The sequence below is a fragment of the Psittacula echo genome (assembly GCF_963264785.1).
Source record: "Psittacula echo genome assembly, chromosome: 6".
Lineage (NCBI taxonomy): Eukaryota > Metazoa > Chordata > Aves > Psittaciformes > Psittacidae > Psittacula > Psittacula echo.
The window spans coordinates 29,014,665-29,033,492 of record NC_137743.1 but is presented as its reverse complement, the minus strand read 5'-3'; the positions used below and the strand labels follow the sequence as shown (position 1 = coordinate 29,033,492).

At 38.1% G+C, this 18,828-nt stretch overlaps 1 protein-coding gene across 3 annotated transcripts in view; it reads right to left on the bottom strand.

Annotated features, from left to right (window-relative positions):
* Positions 1 to 18,828, bottom strand: part of SLC49A4 (solute carrier family 49 member 4) — a 68,964-nt gene that overhangs the window by 10,811 nt on the left and 39,325 nt on the right. For all 3 annotated transcript variants that reach the window (XR_013957184.1, XR_013957185.1, XM_080620768.1), the window contains exons 5-8: positions 15,876 to 15,984; positions 15,187 to 15,254; positions 10,234 to 10,361; positions 279 to 461 (exon numbers count right to left, since the gene is read on the bottom strand). Coding sequence is in view for 1 of the 3 variants with exons in the window: in XM_080620768.1 (XP_080476894.1) it covers positions 279 to 461; positions 10,234 to 10,361; positions 15,187 to 15,254; positions 15,876 to 15,984 (488 nt within the window). In the remaining 2 variants the exon portion in view is untranslated. The remainder of the gene's footprint in view (positions 1 to 278; positions 462 to 10,233; positions 10,362 to 15,186; positions 15,255 to 15,875; positions 15,985 to 18,828) is intronic.

The following is an 18,828-nucleotide window of genomic DNA, read 5'->3' as shown; positions in this document are numbered from 1 at the left end:
AAACCATGATGATAGTACCTTCATGGTTTCTGGCTACAGTAAATTCTAAGTAGAATATGAGTATATGCAGCCTGCACTAAAGCACCATTTTCTTAAATTTTTTTTTTTAGCATACATATAGAAAAGAACAATTAAAGCTCTTCTTCCTTGCAGTTACACAGAGAGATTCCAACATTTGATTATTAACAGAAATTGTACATGAAAACCCTCTCTTTAGTGACAACGTTATGGCTTAATATTTGGAGAATTATATTTACAAAGAAGCTTATAATTCTTACCTGTATGGTAAAATGTGAGGAAAAACAAAAGGACTCCCATAAACACATTACTCAAAAAGGTGACAACTCCGCAGGTTATTCCTTCTGGAACAGGGTAGACTGTCTCCACGAAGAGCTCAAAGAATATTGGTACGCTGCTGTTGAGGAATATACCCAACAAAATGCAGGATGTGTACAGTGTAGCTGTAATGGAAACAAAACAGTTATTAATTTCATGCTGGCATTTTTTCCCCTTGTTCAGAGCTGCCAAGTATACTAATACTTGAATAACCAAAAAATGCATAAAATGATTTTTATCTTCTGTGTATCGCAAACCGTATCACATCCCACTTAGTTTTAGGCAGAATGCATGCATTGATTTGTGAGAGAGGGGAAGGAGGGGAAGTAGTATCAGAAATTCTGATTTTTTTATTATTATTTTTGTTATTATTTTTTTAAACAGAACCCATAAAGACACATTCAGTGATTTGAAATTCACTTGTAAGTAAAAAACCAACAAAATTATGAATGCAAAGCATCACCTACATTTTCATTTACCTCTGAAATGAATGCAAACTATTGTCCTACACACAATTAGGAAAGGGAGCAATTAGTGCACCAAATTGGAAATGGACATGTATTAAACTTTTGACTTAGCTCTAAAGGTCAAAACTAATTTTGCTTCCATTTTACATACAAATACTAATGATCTACCAGATATCAAGACATTAGTATTCAGCACGGACTGAGCTGCAACATGTTGAATCCCTTTTGGCTTCAAAAGGAAATGAAGGGCACCGAGTACCTGGCAGGAACAGGACATATTTGATAATGCAGATTATTCACCACTGTACAACAAATTGTTTTTCTTGGACAAATCAACAGAAGAATACAGATATTTCTTCAGTAGCTTCAGGTATTTTGTTGTATCATTTGTGCCACTGCCAAATATTTTACAGCTTAGTATCTTAATGCAGCTGCTTTATATGCTATAGTAGTACCTATTTAGAAATGTAAATAATGTGCTATCTTGGGAAGGGAGAGATTTCCTGACCTGCAACTTCATCAACCTGAGATTCTTGATCAAGTAAAATGTATAAAGAAACCATACAAAGGCTTGGGGGAAAAAAAAAAAATGTCTGGAATAATTTCTGAAGTTACCACCAAAATGACAAGGAAATGTAAAAAAAAAAATCAGATATGAAAGTGTTACAAAGTCATAGGGAAATTATTTATATCATCTTTTCACTGCAGTATGGTACAAAATTCTTAGACAGGTTTTTCATATAGATATGTATGTTTATATAAAATAGAAACCGCATTTTCAGTTTAATTTATGTTCTTCTGTCTTGGCAAGGGGCGAAGTGAAACAGCTCTGCTTCATCTTCTGGTATGAACTGCCCAAGCTTTCAACTGAGAAACTGCCAGCAAGCAGGAAATGTCCAGCTTAAAAAAATATTTAAAAAAAAAAAATCCATGTTTCTTAAAATGTGAAGAATCATGGAAAAGAGATAAAGGCATTAAGAAGCAGAAAGGACTGTCTATCAGATCCTCTGTTTGATGTGGTTTGCTTCCAAGGCACAAAGACATATTTCTTTCTCTACAGAGGATTTGCCTGGGCAGGAAGAGGACAGCAGTCCCAGGCAGAAAGATGACAGAGATGGTGTGACTTCAGGAGGGACAGCTGGCCCCTGCTTTCTTGTAATATACCAGAATGTTCTGAATTGTTAAGACAAAAAAACCCACAAACAAACAAACAAACAAAAAAACCCAACAAAACAAACAATGAAAAACAAAACCAAAAAACTTTTCCAACTCTCAAATTCTCATATTATAAACTGCAGAACAAAAGTCAAAGAAAGTGATGCAAGGTATGTTCAAGAGTTGTCAGAGAGGAAGGAAAAAAAAGCCCTAACCAGTACATAGCTGGGGTTGTTCAGCCTGAAGAAGACTCCAGGAAGACCTTATTGTGGCCTTTCAGTTCTTATAAGGGGCCCACAAGAAAGATGGGAAGAGACTTTTCAGTAGGGCCTGTTGTGACAGGGCGAGGGGTGATGGTTTTAAACTGAAAGAGGGAAGATTCAGGCTGGATGTGAGGAAAAAATTCTTTACTGTGACAGCAGTAAAATATTGGAACAGGTTACCCAGAGAGGTGGTAGATGTGCCATCCCTGGAGACACTCAAGGCCAGGCTGGATGTGGTTCTGGGCAATCTGATATAGTTGAACCCGTCCCTGCTCATCGCAGGGGGGTTGGACTAGGTAACCTTTGAAAGTCCCTTCCAAAACTGTTCTATGATAAGAATAGAATGCTCTTCTTAACAGGCCCTTCTAGCTAGCGCTGAAGGTTATAACTTGATAGTTACAAGATCCAGAGATTTTTGCTGCAAGTCCTCACCAATACTTAAAATTCCATGAACCTCCTTTTGAACTCCTGCTGACTTCCAACATCATTGCATATCGGTCTGTCTCTAACTGCTATCAGGTGTAGCCAGCAAATATGAACATATTCAGCTATCTGAAATTTTTGTGTTGGCTTGAGAAATCAACAAGCAAATGAAACAATCTTTTAAGACAAATGAACATCTGTCCCTCGCTACACTCAATTGAATATATCTATACCTGCAACTACTTGTAACTTCTAAAGAACTTTTTCAGAACTTTCTCCAAAGAAAAGAAGGTAGTAGCCAGCTGTAATTCTGTATCGGAAACTCAAACAGTGGAAACAGCTGTGAAGCTGCTGAAAGCTACAACAGCACCATCAAAAGTGGAGCTGCATACAGAGAGTGCCAGAGGCAATACCTCTGCTGGAAGACTGAAATCTCCTCCATTAAGAACAGCCGTGAAAGGAGAATCACATGCCTCTGAATAGAGAGAAACTCCAGACGTGTAATTTCCGGAAACTTAAGATACACATCTGATAAAGGCAAAAATGTGCATCTAAAATCAGCACCCATTTAAAAGATCAAGATTTCGAATTTTAGTCAATTCAGTGGGTGCCGAAGTTTTCATAAAACAAAGAGAAGCCTTCAAATAAATTTGTTAGTTTAAAATATGCCAGTTGAATTACATCATTGCTCGTCACTTACTAAAGCATATTAAGAAGACTAGACCATAAGCAAACAAGCACAGTAACTCTGTACTTTAGAAACTACAACCTTACATTTCCTTGTCACAACACTTTGTTTCAGTCATGCAAATACATCCACTGGCACACACCTCACATTTCCATACCGTCATGAGCAAAGTGACTCTAACACTGCCTTTTGGTTCTCCCTGAAGTATTACCTGCCTCAGATGTTCATGCCAAAACTGAGACTACAGGTAACACTTATAAAACAAAGTCTACATACATGCACGTATATTTGGAATTAATATGCAGAAATGTCAAGGCAAAAGGACATGCAGAATACAGGGTCTAGTAGATGCTAATTTAAGTTCAAAGATCTAGTTGAAATGACAGCTTTTAAGTGGTAAACCAGAAAAAGAAGTTCTGAAAGTGAAGGAGAGGTACACATTTGTAAGCCTCCCTTAATGAGGACATATTGTAGTGATGGAAAAATATTTTTGATTTCATGTTTCTGTAAATCATCCAGGGTCCTCCTGAGTGCTATACAAATAAGCTTATTCCATTAACTTGGCAATTAAGGCACAAATCTAACTGGTCAACTAGACAGAAAATCAAAGTTAAGATACTCAGTTTCAGAAAAAATATGTTACAGGAAAAAGTCAAATAAGAAAAGTCAAATAAGAGTTCAAAAGTAGCTTTTGCCTTTTATTTCACCCACTAAGTAGCACATCTCATATTTCAACTCATGGGCAACAAGATACTGTAGCAGGGAGAATATGACCCATTAACAGAGACCATTTACTTTTCATTACAGCAACCTTGTATTGAATGAACACAAACAATTACTATGATTTTATATTGTAGAAGAGCAGCTGCTAAAGTTACAGCAAATGTTTTTTAAATTAAGACTATCTTGATGACAGTCATTGGAAATGAATCTGAGGATATGAAAGCACTGACAAAAAAAAAAAAAAAAAAAGGAAAAAAAGGAAAAAAAAAAAAAGAGATGATTTACCAAGAAGCTAACATTATGTCCTAAAGCTTAACAAGGACAAACAACTAGCTTGGATAGGCATATACTGGGGAAGCATGTCATGCTGTTAGTATAAAAGATCACTTTTTCATAAGAAAAGGGACTAACTCCCTATGAAGCTATGCACGAAGTTGTGTACCCAAGATAGTGGCAGCTGTGGACATCAATAAATAATGGAACTGGGCTAGGTTTCTTTGAACTATTTTGATTAATTTAATGTTTTAAAGATGTTTGTGTGACTTAAGCAACTATTTCTCAGCTTGGTCACTGCAAAAAGAACAAGGGAAGGCAAAACACCCCTCCAAAGCACAGCTGCATGAGAGAATTGGCCTGGAGCTGCTGCAGCAGGAGGCTTAAGCTAGGCTTTGTCATGTCATGCTCATGCTTGAGGCATGAGGCAACCCATGCTATTCCCTCAGTGCTCATTCTCCTGGCCAGGATGGAAGCAAGGACTGAAATGTGCCTTGATAGTAACAGTAGAGATGTTACCAGTTAGATGAAGCAAGATACTAACTGGGGACTGATGATACCAGTGGCTTAGTACAAAAAGAAGAAAAAGCAGTAGGAAGAAAGGTTCCTTCCTGGCTTCTTATACTCTGCAGGTCTTCAGCTACCAGCTGGCAAATACATGCCTGTACCCCAGAAAGAGACTTTCTCTTCTCCCAACCACAAGCTGTGGCAAAAGCTTTATACCAAAAAAAAAAAAAAAAAAGAAAAAAAAAAAAAAGAAAAAAGGAAAAAACCTGGGAATTCAGACAGGGATGTGATTTAAGTGACAGTATGCACTTGGTGTCCCCAGATGAGCTTGCAACACAGCAGAACGAGCCTCAAGTATCTCTGACGACAATCAAACAATTCTCAGAACTGCCCAGGATGTTCTATAACATGTTCACCGATTTACTCTTAAATTATACCATCACTAAATGTATAACTACAGAGTGCGATCCAAATCCAAATGAAATTTAATGGAAGGGCCTCCACTGACGTAAACAGTTATCAACCCACTGGCACGTACATCTTGGATCATTTTTATAAATAATATGAAATATTACAATTTCTTTAAAAAAAAAAAAGTATTTTGAATGTAAATTTACAAAGGAAATGCAGATACTCTAGAGCAGTATCAACTGCAAGCAGGTGGTACAGTATCTTCTTCCGAAGTCCTCTGCCAGAAATTCTTGCACTCTGTACATTTTGTAACAGTTCTCTTCTCACACAGACTGAGCCAAGACACACAAATTTCATACAGATAAACAGGAAAGTAAATAAAGCTGAATATGTTCTCTTGGGTGCAGCATACAATTTAAAGCAAAACCTGCAAAGATCTAGGGCACTTTATTACCTTTATAACAGTATCCCAAATGCCAAAATGAAGGATAATGCCTCATGTGGATGCATGCTTCGTTGACATCAGTATGCCCACAAATGATCTGAACAAATCAAAATCTGCTTCTACCAAACTCTGTAATGTCTTAAAGTGAAATTAAATTTCCCTATAATTTAATTATTGCTACATGCCATGATAAGAATAGTCATGGAAGAAGTCCCCCTGTTTTTCCATGAAAAATGTGACTCCCCTCAAGGTAAGACAGTAATTTTTACTGTAATTTGTTTATAGAAGAAAAAAAAAACCCAAACCAAGTAAAGAGCATTCACTTTGGAGAACTAAGAAGTGAAGAAATTACTGAGTGGGCATCAGAATATAAAAAAACAAAACAAAACAAAACCAAACCAGAAAAAGTAGGTGGGAGGAGTGGGGCTGGAAATCATACAATATTAGAAGCTTGCTATTGATGGATTTGTGGCCAGATTTATTGATTTTCATCCCTGAAATGCTCCTCCCAGATTTCAAGCACTGTACGCTATTTAACACTGGGATTTTAAACAACCCTCTTAAATTAGGTCTCCTTGAAGTTCTATCTGTGGATTTACAGAAACCTTCAGGAAGACAAAGGTCATTATTCCCATCTTATGAGTGGGAAAAGCACAAAAGGAGCGGGGGTACCGATTTACCAACAGCTGGAAGCAGGTTAATGCTGAAGCTAGAAAAAGAAATGTTTTCAGGCTACTGCCTTATCCTCTGGGTCCTCCTGCCTTATACTTATCAAGCACATCTTGTTTATAGTAAAGAAATAAAACTCAAAGAATAAACCAACCAGTATTAAATAATTAACATCTTTCTTTTTCAATACTGTGCTTTACAGATGAGGACAGGGAGACAGATATGTTTATACTGTTCAAGATGTTGAACCTGAAAATAAAAGGTAGGCTGCTTAACCTGAATGCAGTCATCAACTCAAGATGTTGCCACTGTATTCAGAGTTTCTGTCATGCAGCACTAGGACAGATTTTGTAAAGCAAAATTCTGCTGAATGTGCTCATAAATATTAGAATATCCGTCATGTGATATGCTATGCTGAAAACATTCAATCTGAGCTGCAAGCTGCTAGCGTTGCATATCAATTTTTGGAAAATGCTAGTATTTGTATCCAGAGATACTACCAGCAATACAAAGTGGCAAGAATCTGAAACTGGCATTACAATGCCTTACACAATTATGCTGGGTCAAAGTATCCCATTGTACATAAATTCACATAATGAAGTTCAGTACAAAGCAAGCTAACAAAGAACTTGGCACAGGAGAAACAGATCAGCAGCTGCATTGGGATTTCAATGGAGAAAACTATTTTAATGCTCAAAGTGTACATAAAATTGTCTTTGAAACTTGCTGAAAAATGCAAATAATATACATTAAAATTGAGATTTCTTAAAAGAAAATTCAAGCTTGCTTAAAATATAAACTAATTCCAGAATCAAGGGTTTTTAAGAGCTGTGATTAGCTGATGAGAGGTAGACAGTTGATAGAGTAGCTATGATGGAACTATATCATCATTGCGCTTCCTTTTTACCCCCACACTGGCAGTTCTAGTTCATACACGACTCCAAATACACTTTTTTAAAAAGTCTTTTGGAGATACATTAAGAAGTCAGCAAATGACAGAGAACTTGTCTTGCTCTGCGGCAGGAGAAAAATGGAGCATATTATGATAATGCAGAGCAGTACTGGCATTACATTACACAATACAAACAATGCTGAACTACCACTGAAAGAAAACACAAAGCAGTCATTGATTTTTAATATCTGCATTAAAGGTCTCTATTCTAAATAATTACATTTTGAAGGAAATATCTTTAAATGATGTTGTACCTACTTAAAAGGAATTAGGAGAATATTATACAAACAAGTGCAGGAAAAACCATTTTGCTGTGACTATTTCTTCAAATACAGTTCTTCCACCAATATTTAAACAGTCTGGTTACTACAACTGCTACAATGAATACTGATTAAAAGATGGGAATTGGTTGGTTCCTATTTTAAAACCAAATCTTTACAGAGATTTTCTTCCCTTCCCTTTAGGGAAAATAATTGGCCAAACTTCCTCCTCTTTTTAGCATTTCAAAAGCCTGCTTCTATGCAAATGTATCCACCTGAGTGCTTACTCTGGAGACCAGGTGAGAGACAGGCAGAGGGTTTTCAGAAGAGGGGAATGAGCATGTATGCCACACAATATCCACATACTAAAGGAAAACGTTCTTTTTGGACCTGGGGAAACCACTGGCAAGGTCTGCCTATGGTGGATCAAGCAGCTGTCAACAGCCTGCAGTTGACCTCCTGTATTCTGATGTAATTTGCATTTCAAACTTTCAATTAAAAGAAGAAGAAAAAAAGAAGTTTATCCAAATCAATCCAAATGTACCGTTTCTCACAATTACTGTGAGATGCAGAGGTCATCATCATATTGCATCATTACATTGAGGAACAATCTAGCATGAAGTCCTATAAATTATATAAATAGCTTGTGTGTTTTCATCCATAACAGCATATTTCATAAAAATACACCACTGTTTTTCTGTGCCAAGGATATAAATTGAATAGGCACATTACATCTATTTTATATGAACTTTAATGAGAAAACACTGATATGAACCCCTGCCCACGTTTCTTTGAAGTTTAAATGTTATGCCACAAAAGAAAAAAAGAGATCTGATCTGGTGGCTGCACATCACGCCCTGATGCTTTAGGTCGCATTTTTTTGAGGAATGTACCATACTGCTGGCACTTCTATGCAAAACAAGCTTGAGTTTTACAGAAAAAGGTTCATCATTTACAATGACATGTAAGAACAGTACAAACAGAAAACTATAAAACATAATTTACAACTCAATCTAAGGAACCATCCATTTTAAAAGAAATTAAAACTGCATGAAAAGAACAACCCAATCCCTAGAATTTTATCAAGTGATGCTAGCTTAGGATACTTTACATCAAAACCCAAATACCTTACATACTCTCATGTCCTGACAATGGATCGCTTCTCCAAAAACCTCACCATAATGCACCTACGTGCTGTGAACATATAAGAAGTCTTCTAGAACCCACATTGCTGAGTTCTTTACATAAAAATAAAATCAGAGGCAGTGCTCCATCAGTTTCGTTTTGGATCATTGGTGAGTACACGCGTAATGACTTTCACCTCTTGAAACCTTTCCGCTTCATTCTTATGCATAGACTTGAAGGGACATTTATGTGTTTGGCTTGTTGCATCAATTCAGAGGATAGAGTTACTGTAAAAATTCACATTACTGCAGGCTTGTAGTGATGAAGCAGGCAAGCACAAGAAATAAGCTTTTATTGCATTTATTTTAGATTTGATGGAAAAGTGTAGTCATTTGGTATGACAATAGCCACCATGAAATTTGATTTGTTTATTGATTTAATAACATTTTTAGTTTTGTGTTGTTTGGTTTGGTTTTATTAAGTTGAAATTTCAAAATAAATCACAGATTTGACCTATCCATCCAGATGGTGTTTCTCCTGACTTGATCATGTATTTCAATTTGCTGTACCCACTTTAGTTTTCAGTTGTGACATATACGATGCACCAAGGACACTTACTGAAACACAAAGTTAATTTGAGAAAACCAGTATTTTATATACTGCTTCCACACCAAACTCTTTATTTAAAATGGGGGAAAAAAATTAATTTCTCCTAATGCATAAACTTGCTATAACAAAGATGGCAATTTCTTTAAAATGGATGTACAGATTCTTGAATAAATAATTTTTTAAAATCTCGATGGCTTAGTTTCACTGTAACGCATTACTCTGTTCAAGGTCTTGGAATCACAGGGGATGAGTCCTTTGGTGCAGATAGTGAGGTGAAGGACAGATTTTTAAGAACTAAGCAGTGCTGATTTTCAACTAAGGGTACAGCTCGCTGGCAGCTTGCGTAGACCTCTGAGCTTTTCCCCCACTCCTGCCAACAGCTCTTTTCTCCATCTTTTTGAGGCACAAGCTGAGTTAATTTTGGGCTGGAAGAGTTCCCTGAACCTTCATGCGGGTGCAAAAAGGAGGAGAGCACAGCTCAGGGATAGATTTAGATGGTTGAAAATACCATGGGTCACCTTGGTTTGAACTGCATCACATGTTTCCAATAATTAATGTAAGTTTCAAAACCTTAAATTCCCAGACATGTCACTGTTTCTTACACGCAGCACTACTTGCATCCATCTGATTTTTCTTGGTTGATTTCTCACCTTTGTTATTCCAAACCAGTCAAATCAGAAAAAAACTCAGTCCCAAAATCAATTTTAAATGTAAATTCTGGGATTTTAGTACTGGGTTTTGTTATTTTTTAATCTTTTTTTTTGAAGTTATTCAAAGCTGGTAAAGATCCTTCAGCTTCAACAGTCTTGGTAAAACTACTGTATAACTAAAGATACCAAACCAAGTTATAATAAAGTGATGTAAAACTGCAAATATTTGCCTGATATACTAATTATCAATAATAGGAATTAAAATAATTGTCAATACCTGTGGTTAAAGGCAGATGAGTGACACTAGTTAGACAGGTGAGAGTGAACCAGGTCGATGCTAATGTTGCTCCAGATAAAAGCAGCAGCAGTATAAACTTCAGCATGCCCCTGATAAAATCTGCAAATCTAAAATAAAAGCACAAATCAGACCAGGACAAATGCTAATTTTCCTAATATTTAAATGTGATGCTTGACAACTAATCCACCGTATTCTCATTAAATATTTTGGAGATTATAAAAACGATTTAAGAATAATTTCTCATTTTCAGAAATTGAAAAAAGGCATTCTTTTAGAATAGTAGCTGTCAAACTGAAGAGCCTTGGATTTTTCAGTTGTCACAAAATAACAACCAAACCAGGACAATTCTCAAGACATCAGCTGAAAACACTTGGTGTACAGGAAGGATTTTTTTTTTCTTCTGCATTTGTTGGACACAACATCACACCACTACTTACATCACTGTTTTGCCAGCATTTGCCAGTCTCCCTTGGCAGACACACTGCTCAATTAGCATATGAGGAGGCTGCTGTATTTCATTCAAGACATAGTTAAGTATCAAGATTCATTCCTGTGGGAAATGACAAAACTCCAAATACCAGAATCCCTAGAATGAAGGTGACAAGGAACAGCTTCTGAACCTGTGGATGCATTGGCAATGAAGCTCTGGGTGGCTTAGCCAAAACAGGAACTCCATGCAGCGGTCACTCTGCCGGTGGCTGCTTTGGGTTGGAATGTTCCAGAAACCTAGTTTGGTGCCACTCCACTCCTACACATTCCCCACTGACAGTCTGGGGGAACACAGTCCCACAAGTCCTTGGGCAATCTGGCTGTTATACAGAGGGAAATACAACTTTTGTACCACCTGATGGGACAATTGGGGTTTTTTATATTTTTTCCTTTTTCTTTCAAGGAGACAGAATGCATTTGAGCAGCTCTCCTATGGCATAATTATCAGTGCAACTGCTCTTTTCAAAAGAAATTTCCATATAGCTACTAAAAAAATGTATTCTTAGAAAAGGCAATGTCATTTATCCACTAGTAATTTTCTATAAGCTCCTGTTCAGATGTGATTTTGAGCTGGACAGATTAGGAATGCATGTCTAAAGAGTATCTTCTGCCCTCATAGCCTCCTACCTTGATTAGGCTAATGGCAGCATAATCCACCTAGGTTGGTCCATGATGAAATATGCCCATCTGTCAGCTAACTGCCTTCTTTGCCCTGACAAAGATCACTTTACAGGGAGATACCTTATGGCTTACTTGTTAAAAGAGATAATGCTACTGACATTTTGAGAACTAAGAATTTTAGTGCCACATACACCGTAAGAGATGTACAAGTACTGCCATCAAAAAATAAAATCCAAAAAACCTACTTCTTTCCTCTTATTTTGATTGTCCTGGTGATTTAATTCCACACTGAATTTAACAGCAAGTAATTCAATAAGCAATAACAGAAGATCAAAGCTGCACGTCATGTTAAAAGTTTATGACTGCAGCATTCAAGTAGCTTATGCATTAATCTTCAATAGTCAGAGGTCAGCTGCTACTGTTGTTTTTTTCTGACAATCCAAATCCAGCAATCAGGATCACCTCTTCTCAGAGGTTTTTCAATTTCTTTAATTATTCTTTAGGATCACTGAGGTCAAAATCAGCTATTTTAAAGAGTCTCACAAGCATCTCAAAGTGCAAACTTTTGGCTTCCTCCACGGAGACTCCTCACTTTGCCTGCCTGCAAACAACATCACTATTTCCTCTCCTTACAGAGAAGAGCAGTTACACATATCCCATCTGGTTTAGTGTGAGATGTCCCTGCCCATGGCAGGGGGGTTGGAACTTGGTCCTTTCCAACCCTAACAATTCTATGATTCTATCTAATGAAACACCATGTGAGAAATATCAGCCTCCAGGGAAGGATGCTTACATACAACAGGTCTGAAAGGGATCTTTAGGGCGTCCTCTATCTCCATTCTACCACCAGGGATATGTGTGGATGGAATGATGATATGCAACTAAACCATTCAAGACAGTTAAATGAAGCAAGTACTACAGAGCAAGTACTCTACTGAGTAGCTGCAATTCCTTTTGACACAAAGATCCTGGTTTGGGTATCAGTGGTAGCAGTATGCGCCAAGGAGCTCGCAGATATCACAGGATTCCAGGAGGGTCAAACAGAAACGTAATGGTTTATGCAGCTACCAAATTCAGCCAGCAACTGGAATAATAGGAAAAAACTGACATAGCAAACTACCCTGACCATGGTAATTGAGGGACTTTGGCTTCTTGTCTGGTTACAGGACCATAAAGATGACTGTAAATCTAGTAACTCTTCAATCAAAAAATGAGAGAAATTATTTTTATTCTTTGTCCCCATATCTTCTTTCAAACCCCTCTGTTCTGTTTAAATCCTTCTTTATCATCTAGCATGTAAGTGGACATCTGTAGCTGCTAAAAAAGCAGGCACACCAGGAGAGAAGGTGTACACTCACCCCCACACAGACCTCTGAAAACTACTGCTGGTAAAGTCTCCTGCAAGCCAGCAAATCCAGTCCTATGCTGGATAGTAGAGTTAAAATCACAAACCTGTGTTTCTGACAACACTCTCTCTTGCTAAGGGAATTAACACAATTCAGCATTTTGACTACACTGCAAATTAAAAAGCAGGAAGAAAAATTGAGCCATGGAGGACAAAAGCTCAGAAATACCTATGAACATGAGAAAATGTTGCAAAAAAAAAAAAAAAATCTGAGAAAAAGGAATAGATTTATGTTTCAATGCAAGGACATGAATGTCGCTCTGACACTGCTTTTCTTCAAACCAGTATCATTTGAAAGCTGCCAGCAAAGGGTACATTTGAAAGCTGCCAAAAATAGCCCAGGCTTTTCAATTATAAAAATGCATCACACAAATTAACCAAACATATCTAAGTTGTCAGCAACTGGGACAGCAGTGGGTGGGGAGCAGGGGGATTTATGTACTGTGCTGAGGAAAACTTGCACCATTTCAAAAATGAGATAAACAAATTTCAAACTGGGCATTACATCAAATATAGATGATTTAACACCCACTGTGATGTGCAGGAGCCAATGCTCCAGGGCAAGGCTCAGGTTGTTACAGCTTTAAATGGTAGAATCTGCATTGACAAAAATGGAAGGAGCAAATTCCTGAGCTGCACCATTTTTGCTTTCGATAAATTAGCAGGAAAAAAAGTAAAAGGGAAAAAAAAAACCAACCCAACCCAAAAGCAACGGCTTCTTTAGAGGTGGTTAAGGGAGAGAGCTGCTTGCTTGGCAAATCATAGTTCCGACACTGAAATACATCAACTTGTCAGCCTTGACAAGAATCATTACTTAATTTTCCTAATTACAACTTTCAGCAGATTACAGTCAGGCTCGTCATTGATTCAACCCTACACAGATAAATGCTGAATAAGCCTAGGAAGGAGAGTCATCCATCACAAATGACAAATCACCTCCTCCCTCCCTTTCTGTATGCAAACCTTCCCGTTTGAACTGCGTATCACCCAAGTTAGAAAGGCATATTTGGAGACAGCCTATTGGTGTTTTTTTTAATTTACTTAAAAGTAAAGCTCTGAATGCTACAAAATACTGGTATTCAAAAAGGTTTGATGTCAGTTTTGAAGCAGTTAAATAAGACCATCAGCATTTCCTGAAACTTAACCCAGGCAATATATTAAATAATCTACCACGAAGACTGAGATTTGCAGGTTGGCATTGAGTCAGCAGATTCTCTCCTAACAAAGTTAAGTGAGCTGCTAAGGGTGCCCCTCTACTATTGAAATGCTGCAAATATACCAGAGATTAACTCATGATGGAAGAGATTAAACTGGCCAGGTACTTGCTTCAGCATGTAACCTGCTACAGCATCTGTGCCATTTACAGCAGTTGGTTTTAAATATCAACTTCTCTTACAGACAAAAACTCATATCTGAGCATAGCTACTCAAAAGCAGCTCATATAGAGGAAATCACAGTACGAACTTTGTTTCAACAGCTTAAGTCCTTTGGCCTGCATCTGGAGCAGATGGGAGGCAAGTGCTTGTTTCTTTTCCCTACGTCAGGAGTTTTTTCCTCTCCCTCCATCGCAGTTGCTAGGCAGCCTGCAAAATGTCAGGATGAGAAACCTCACATTTCTTTATGTATTGTGTACTCTGATGATGAACAGCAAGTAGGGGAAAAAACCCACAAAAAACCAAACAAACAAGAGCATGCTTCAATTTCTGTCCTAAAAGATGCCTCTCTGGGTCCACAGACTCACAATGACTGCAATGATGACCAGCTCTGCGCTTGTGTTAAGCTCATTGCAGATACCGAGTCTAAACAGTGGACAGAGAGAAGCTAGAATAATGCTTAGCTATCCCAATGCAAGGGGAACATGTAATTGGTATTAATCAGCTTTATAAACTCACTGCGCAAGTACCTCCTGAAAGAATTTTTAGGCCATATGAGAATCCAGCAACTGGCCTAAACAGACCCAGAATAATTTCTCTGTGGAGGAATGTACTGTTATTTTGGGTAGGTCGCCTGTGCTGCATTCCAAATACCCCTTCAGAAATCAATATGCCCGAAAGTGTTGATGGAAGGATGTTGATGCTCATTTCTCTAATGGCTTCCAAATGTACTACAATGGGTTCTCCCTCATATCAGGCAGCTGAATTCTCAAGAACTGTGTTTAAAAGGAGCACAGAGGAAGCACTTATCAGGAGTAACAGCATGACTTTTTGAGGTATACACATGTGGATTTCTCAACCCCTCGCAACCACTAACATGGAACATACAAATTATTGCTGTACAAGAAACACATCATAACCCCAGAATGCATTTTGAATTTCAAGCCTCCGGAAGATGAGAGAGAACAAGTTACATTATTAAGAGGATAAGCTAAATGACAATAGCAATTGAAGAAATGGAGAAGGACCTGTAATTATTCCTACCTTGCCATTGCTATGCCAACAACACAGCCTCCAACTATAGACCAAAATCCAATCCAGCCTGCATCTACCTGACAGAAAAAAAAAACAATCACAAACAAATCAAAACAAACAGAGAAATGTGTTAAAGCTAAGAAAATAAGATGATAAAATGTTACTTTCAAAACAAATGGTGTGAGGAGCTGCGAATTGCTAACAACATTGCCCAAGCACAATCTGAGTAGACTTTTTCAAGCATATTCAAAAGGAAATAAATTCACTTAAAGAAAGTATGACTAAGTAGCCTGTGCTTGAAATGTGACCTCTCTTCACAGAATCTGAGTAATGATTTCTGGATTTTTACAATACTCCCTCAAAAGCTTAGAAATCCTCTTCTTCCCACTTCATCTTTTCTACCTGGTAAACATTATTTTCTTTTACTAAAGGTGGAGCAGCCAACAATACTCCTGTTTGTTTGCCTGACTCTTCCTTCCTGTCCAAAGGTTTGTACAATTCTGAAAATACCCACCGCTGGTGGAGAGTCAGCAAGGCGAATCATGACACTTTGGGATGCCAAAGTTATAGTTTATTTTGTTTAAGATTTCAGGAGAAAAGTGGTCAAACAGAAGAACCTGATAAAACTATATGCTAGTGCAAAATAAAAACATGCCGCTTACAAAACAGCTGCTGAATATCAGTTAGGAGATACTCACTTGGCTTACATGAACTGGCGTTAATATCAAATCCAGAACACCAGACCAGCCAGAGAAAACACCCAGAGGTATAGCATAGGCTAAAGCAATCATCAAGAATCGGAAATTGCTGTGAAGACAAAACATACGCAATTAGCTGCAGCTTATATTAGAAATTTCACCAAGATTAGCTGCTAGAGTAAATGACACCCTAGAATCTATATTCTGCCCATCACAAAAACCAGCAGAGGTCTGCATGAGAAGTGAGCCACAAAAATCAAGAAAGGTATCTGGCCTTGTCACAGAAATTCCAATGGCTGAGATGTTACTGCCTTTACACGGTGACAATAAAAAAAGTCAGTCTCTCCACATAGTTCAAAGGTTTTTGTAACATGCTGGGCTCATGCATTTCTCATTTCTACATGCAATTCTTCCAAGCATCAGCATGGGCAACCTACTTAGCCTAAGTGTATGTTAGGAATAGTAAGTACTAATTTGAATGACAAAAAACATACTTCAAGAATAAAATCAGAGAATCATGCTTTTTGAGCTGTGCTTTTTCTTCTTTTTAATCTGTTTTAATTCTCTTTATTTTGGTGAAAAGCAGGGAAAGCTCTGGAAACCAAAACGGGTACAGTTGCAAGAGTGGAAAAATTTGACAGTTTGAACTGTCAGAAAACAGAGGTATAATATTCTGCTCTAAATAGTCAGCATGTTTGCTTTTTCCTCCCAATTAAAATTATTCAGCCTTTAGTATTCAGTGGAAGATGAAGCAGTCAAAGCTCTGTCATCATTTACTCGGCACTGGTGAGGCCAGACCTCGAGTACTGCATTCAGTTCTGGGCCACTCACTACAAAAGAGACATTGAGGTGATGGAGCGGGTTGAGAAAAGGGCAACAAAGCTGGTGAAGGGTCTGGAGAGTAAGTCTTATGAGGAACAGCTGAGGGAACTGAGGTTGTTTAGTCTGGAGAAGAGAAGGCTTCGGGCAGGGCGGGGGAGGCTGGATGGGGACGATGACCTTATCACTCTACAACTACCTGAAAGGAGGTTGTAGTGAGGTGGGGGTCAGTCTCTTCTCCCAAGTAACAAGTGACAGGACAAGAGGTAACGCCCTCAAGCTGTGCCAGGGGAGGTTTAGACTGGATATTGGGAAAAATTTCTTCAGAGAGGGGGCTGAGGCATTGGAACAGGCTGCTCAGGGAAGAGGTGGAATCACCATCCCTGGAAGTGTTCAAAAACAGTATAAATGAGGCCCTCAGTGATATGATTTAGTGGTGGACTTGGCAGTCCTGGGGTAATGGTTTGGCTTGATGATCTTAAAGGTCATTTCCAACCTAGTGGATTCTATGATCATCTTCATCATACACATCGTAAACAGGAGCTGGCAGACAAATACCACCATCAATTTCTCCCACCCACTGCAACCAAAATCAAATGTGAAATCTTTGCTAAGAGACATCCAACTTTTCCTCAAAAAATCTTTTGATTTGGGAATAAAACCAGAAAACATACTTTGAACTCTGCAACAGTGATATCTTAAAGTGAAGAGATTTTATGGTGATTCCAAGGTTATCCCATGGAATATCTGTGTAACCGTAAAATGTGCTTCCCCCATTTCACAAACAATTTACATAAAATTGATCTTGATCAGCACCAGGTCCTTGGCATGCATCAGCAATTTGATAGCACACAGTTATGAAAGCCAAGAGGGAGAGAAAGAGTTTTAAGATTCTTCAAAACATTCAGAGGCTTGCAGCTTACATGGTTTTACTCTCCTAAAAGATCCATGCACAGCACACCAGCCAGCATTTTTTCTCACTGTTCTTTTTCACACATCCTCTTTTTGAATAACACATTTCTATCACATGAACATATCCTCCTCTTTCAATATAATTTGCGTCAGATTTACTTTTTAATGCAAAGAAAAGCAACACCCAAGCTTTCAGCTCTTCTACATATTGCTTGCACTTCTCTGAATTCTAAAATGTTTGCTGTCTTCCTGACAATGTTTTTTCTCTCTCTTAAGAATGCCATACTCTTATCCTAGTCTACCTTGTATCATTTGTCATCACTTAAAGCAGGTTTCTGATGCTATTTAATACTACCCATGTAAAAGCTAATTCAACATCTGTAGAATAAAATAAAAGGAAAGTGCCCATTTAGCATAGACATTATATAGCCATGTCATAGACTGCAAAGAAGTAAAAAGTCTGAATTCACTCTTCCAAAATACTTGCTCAGTATTCCAAATCTTTGGCTACCTGAACCTCATCTTCATTAAACAGCTACTTTTGAGGGGGTGAGTACTTTGTCAGTTACTTGACTGAGATCTCCAGTGGCGTATCTGTCTTTTGTAACTCTAGCAACAAGACAGACTGGCATGTGGGATAGCTGCTCTGTGCCATGTCCAACCCCTAGTACCAATACTAGAAAACCAGCTCTGCATAATGACATCCTCCACTGACAGAGGCTGCACCGTGCCTTGTTTCCAGAATAAGGAAGGTCATCAGGAGAAAGGGTGCATGGCAGTGACAAAGCGGCACCAATCACTAGATGTCATTCTGTCCCTCTTGTCCAGCAATAGCTAAATGCTGGCTACAGTAAGTGCTAAAGCTATTTGAAACATACATCTTAAGCAGCAGTTCTGCTTTTCATGGTGCCAGTCACTTGCATTTGTTTTGCAATTTTGCAATTGCTCCACTGAAAACAGAAAAATATGCTGTCTGTCACACCATCAGTTGGTGAAACCACACTGTTTTCCATCATATCAGCCCTTATGACAGGATATCACCGTTAGCCTCTCTCTGTTAAACCATTCTGCTGGAAATACGAATTGGCTTTTTCTTCTGGTGTTTTTTTCAGAAACCTACTTAATGCCACTAGAATCTGTGCAACAGGCTGGTCCAGGAGGGAGCCCCATCAAAGTCAGTCACCATTTTCAGAATAACTTTGACAGTGCCTATTAACACCAT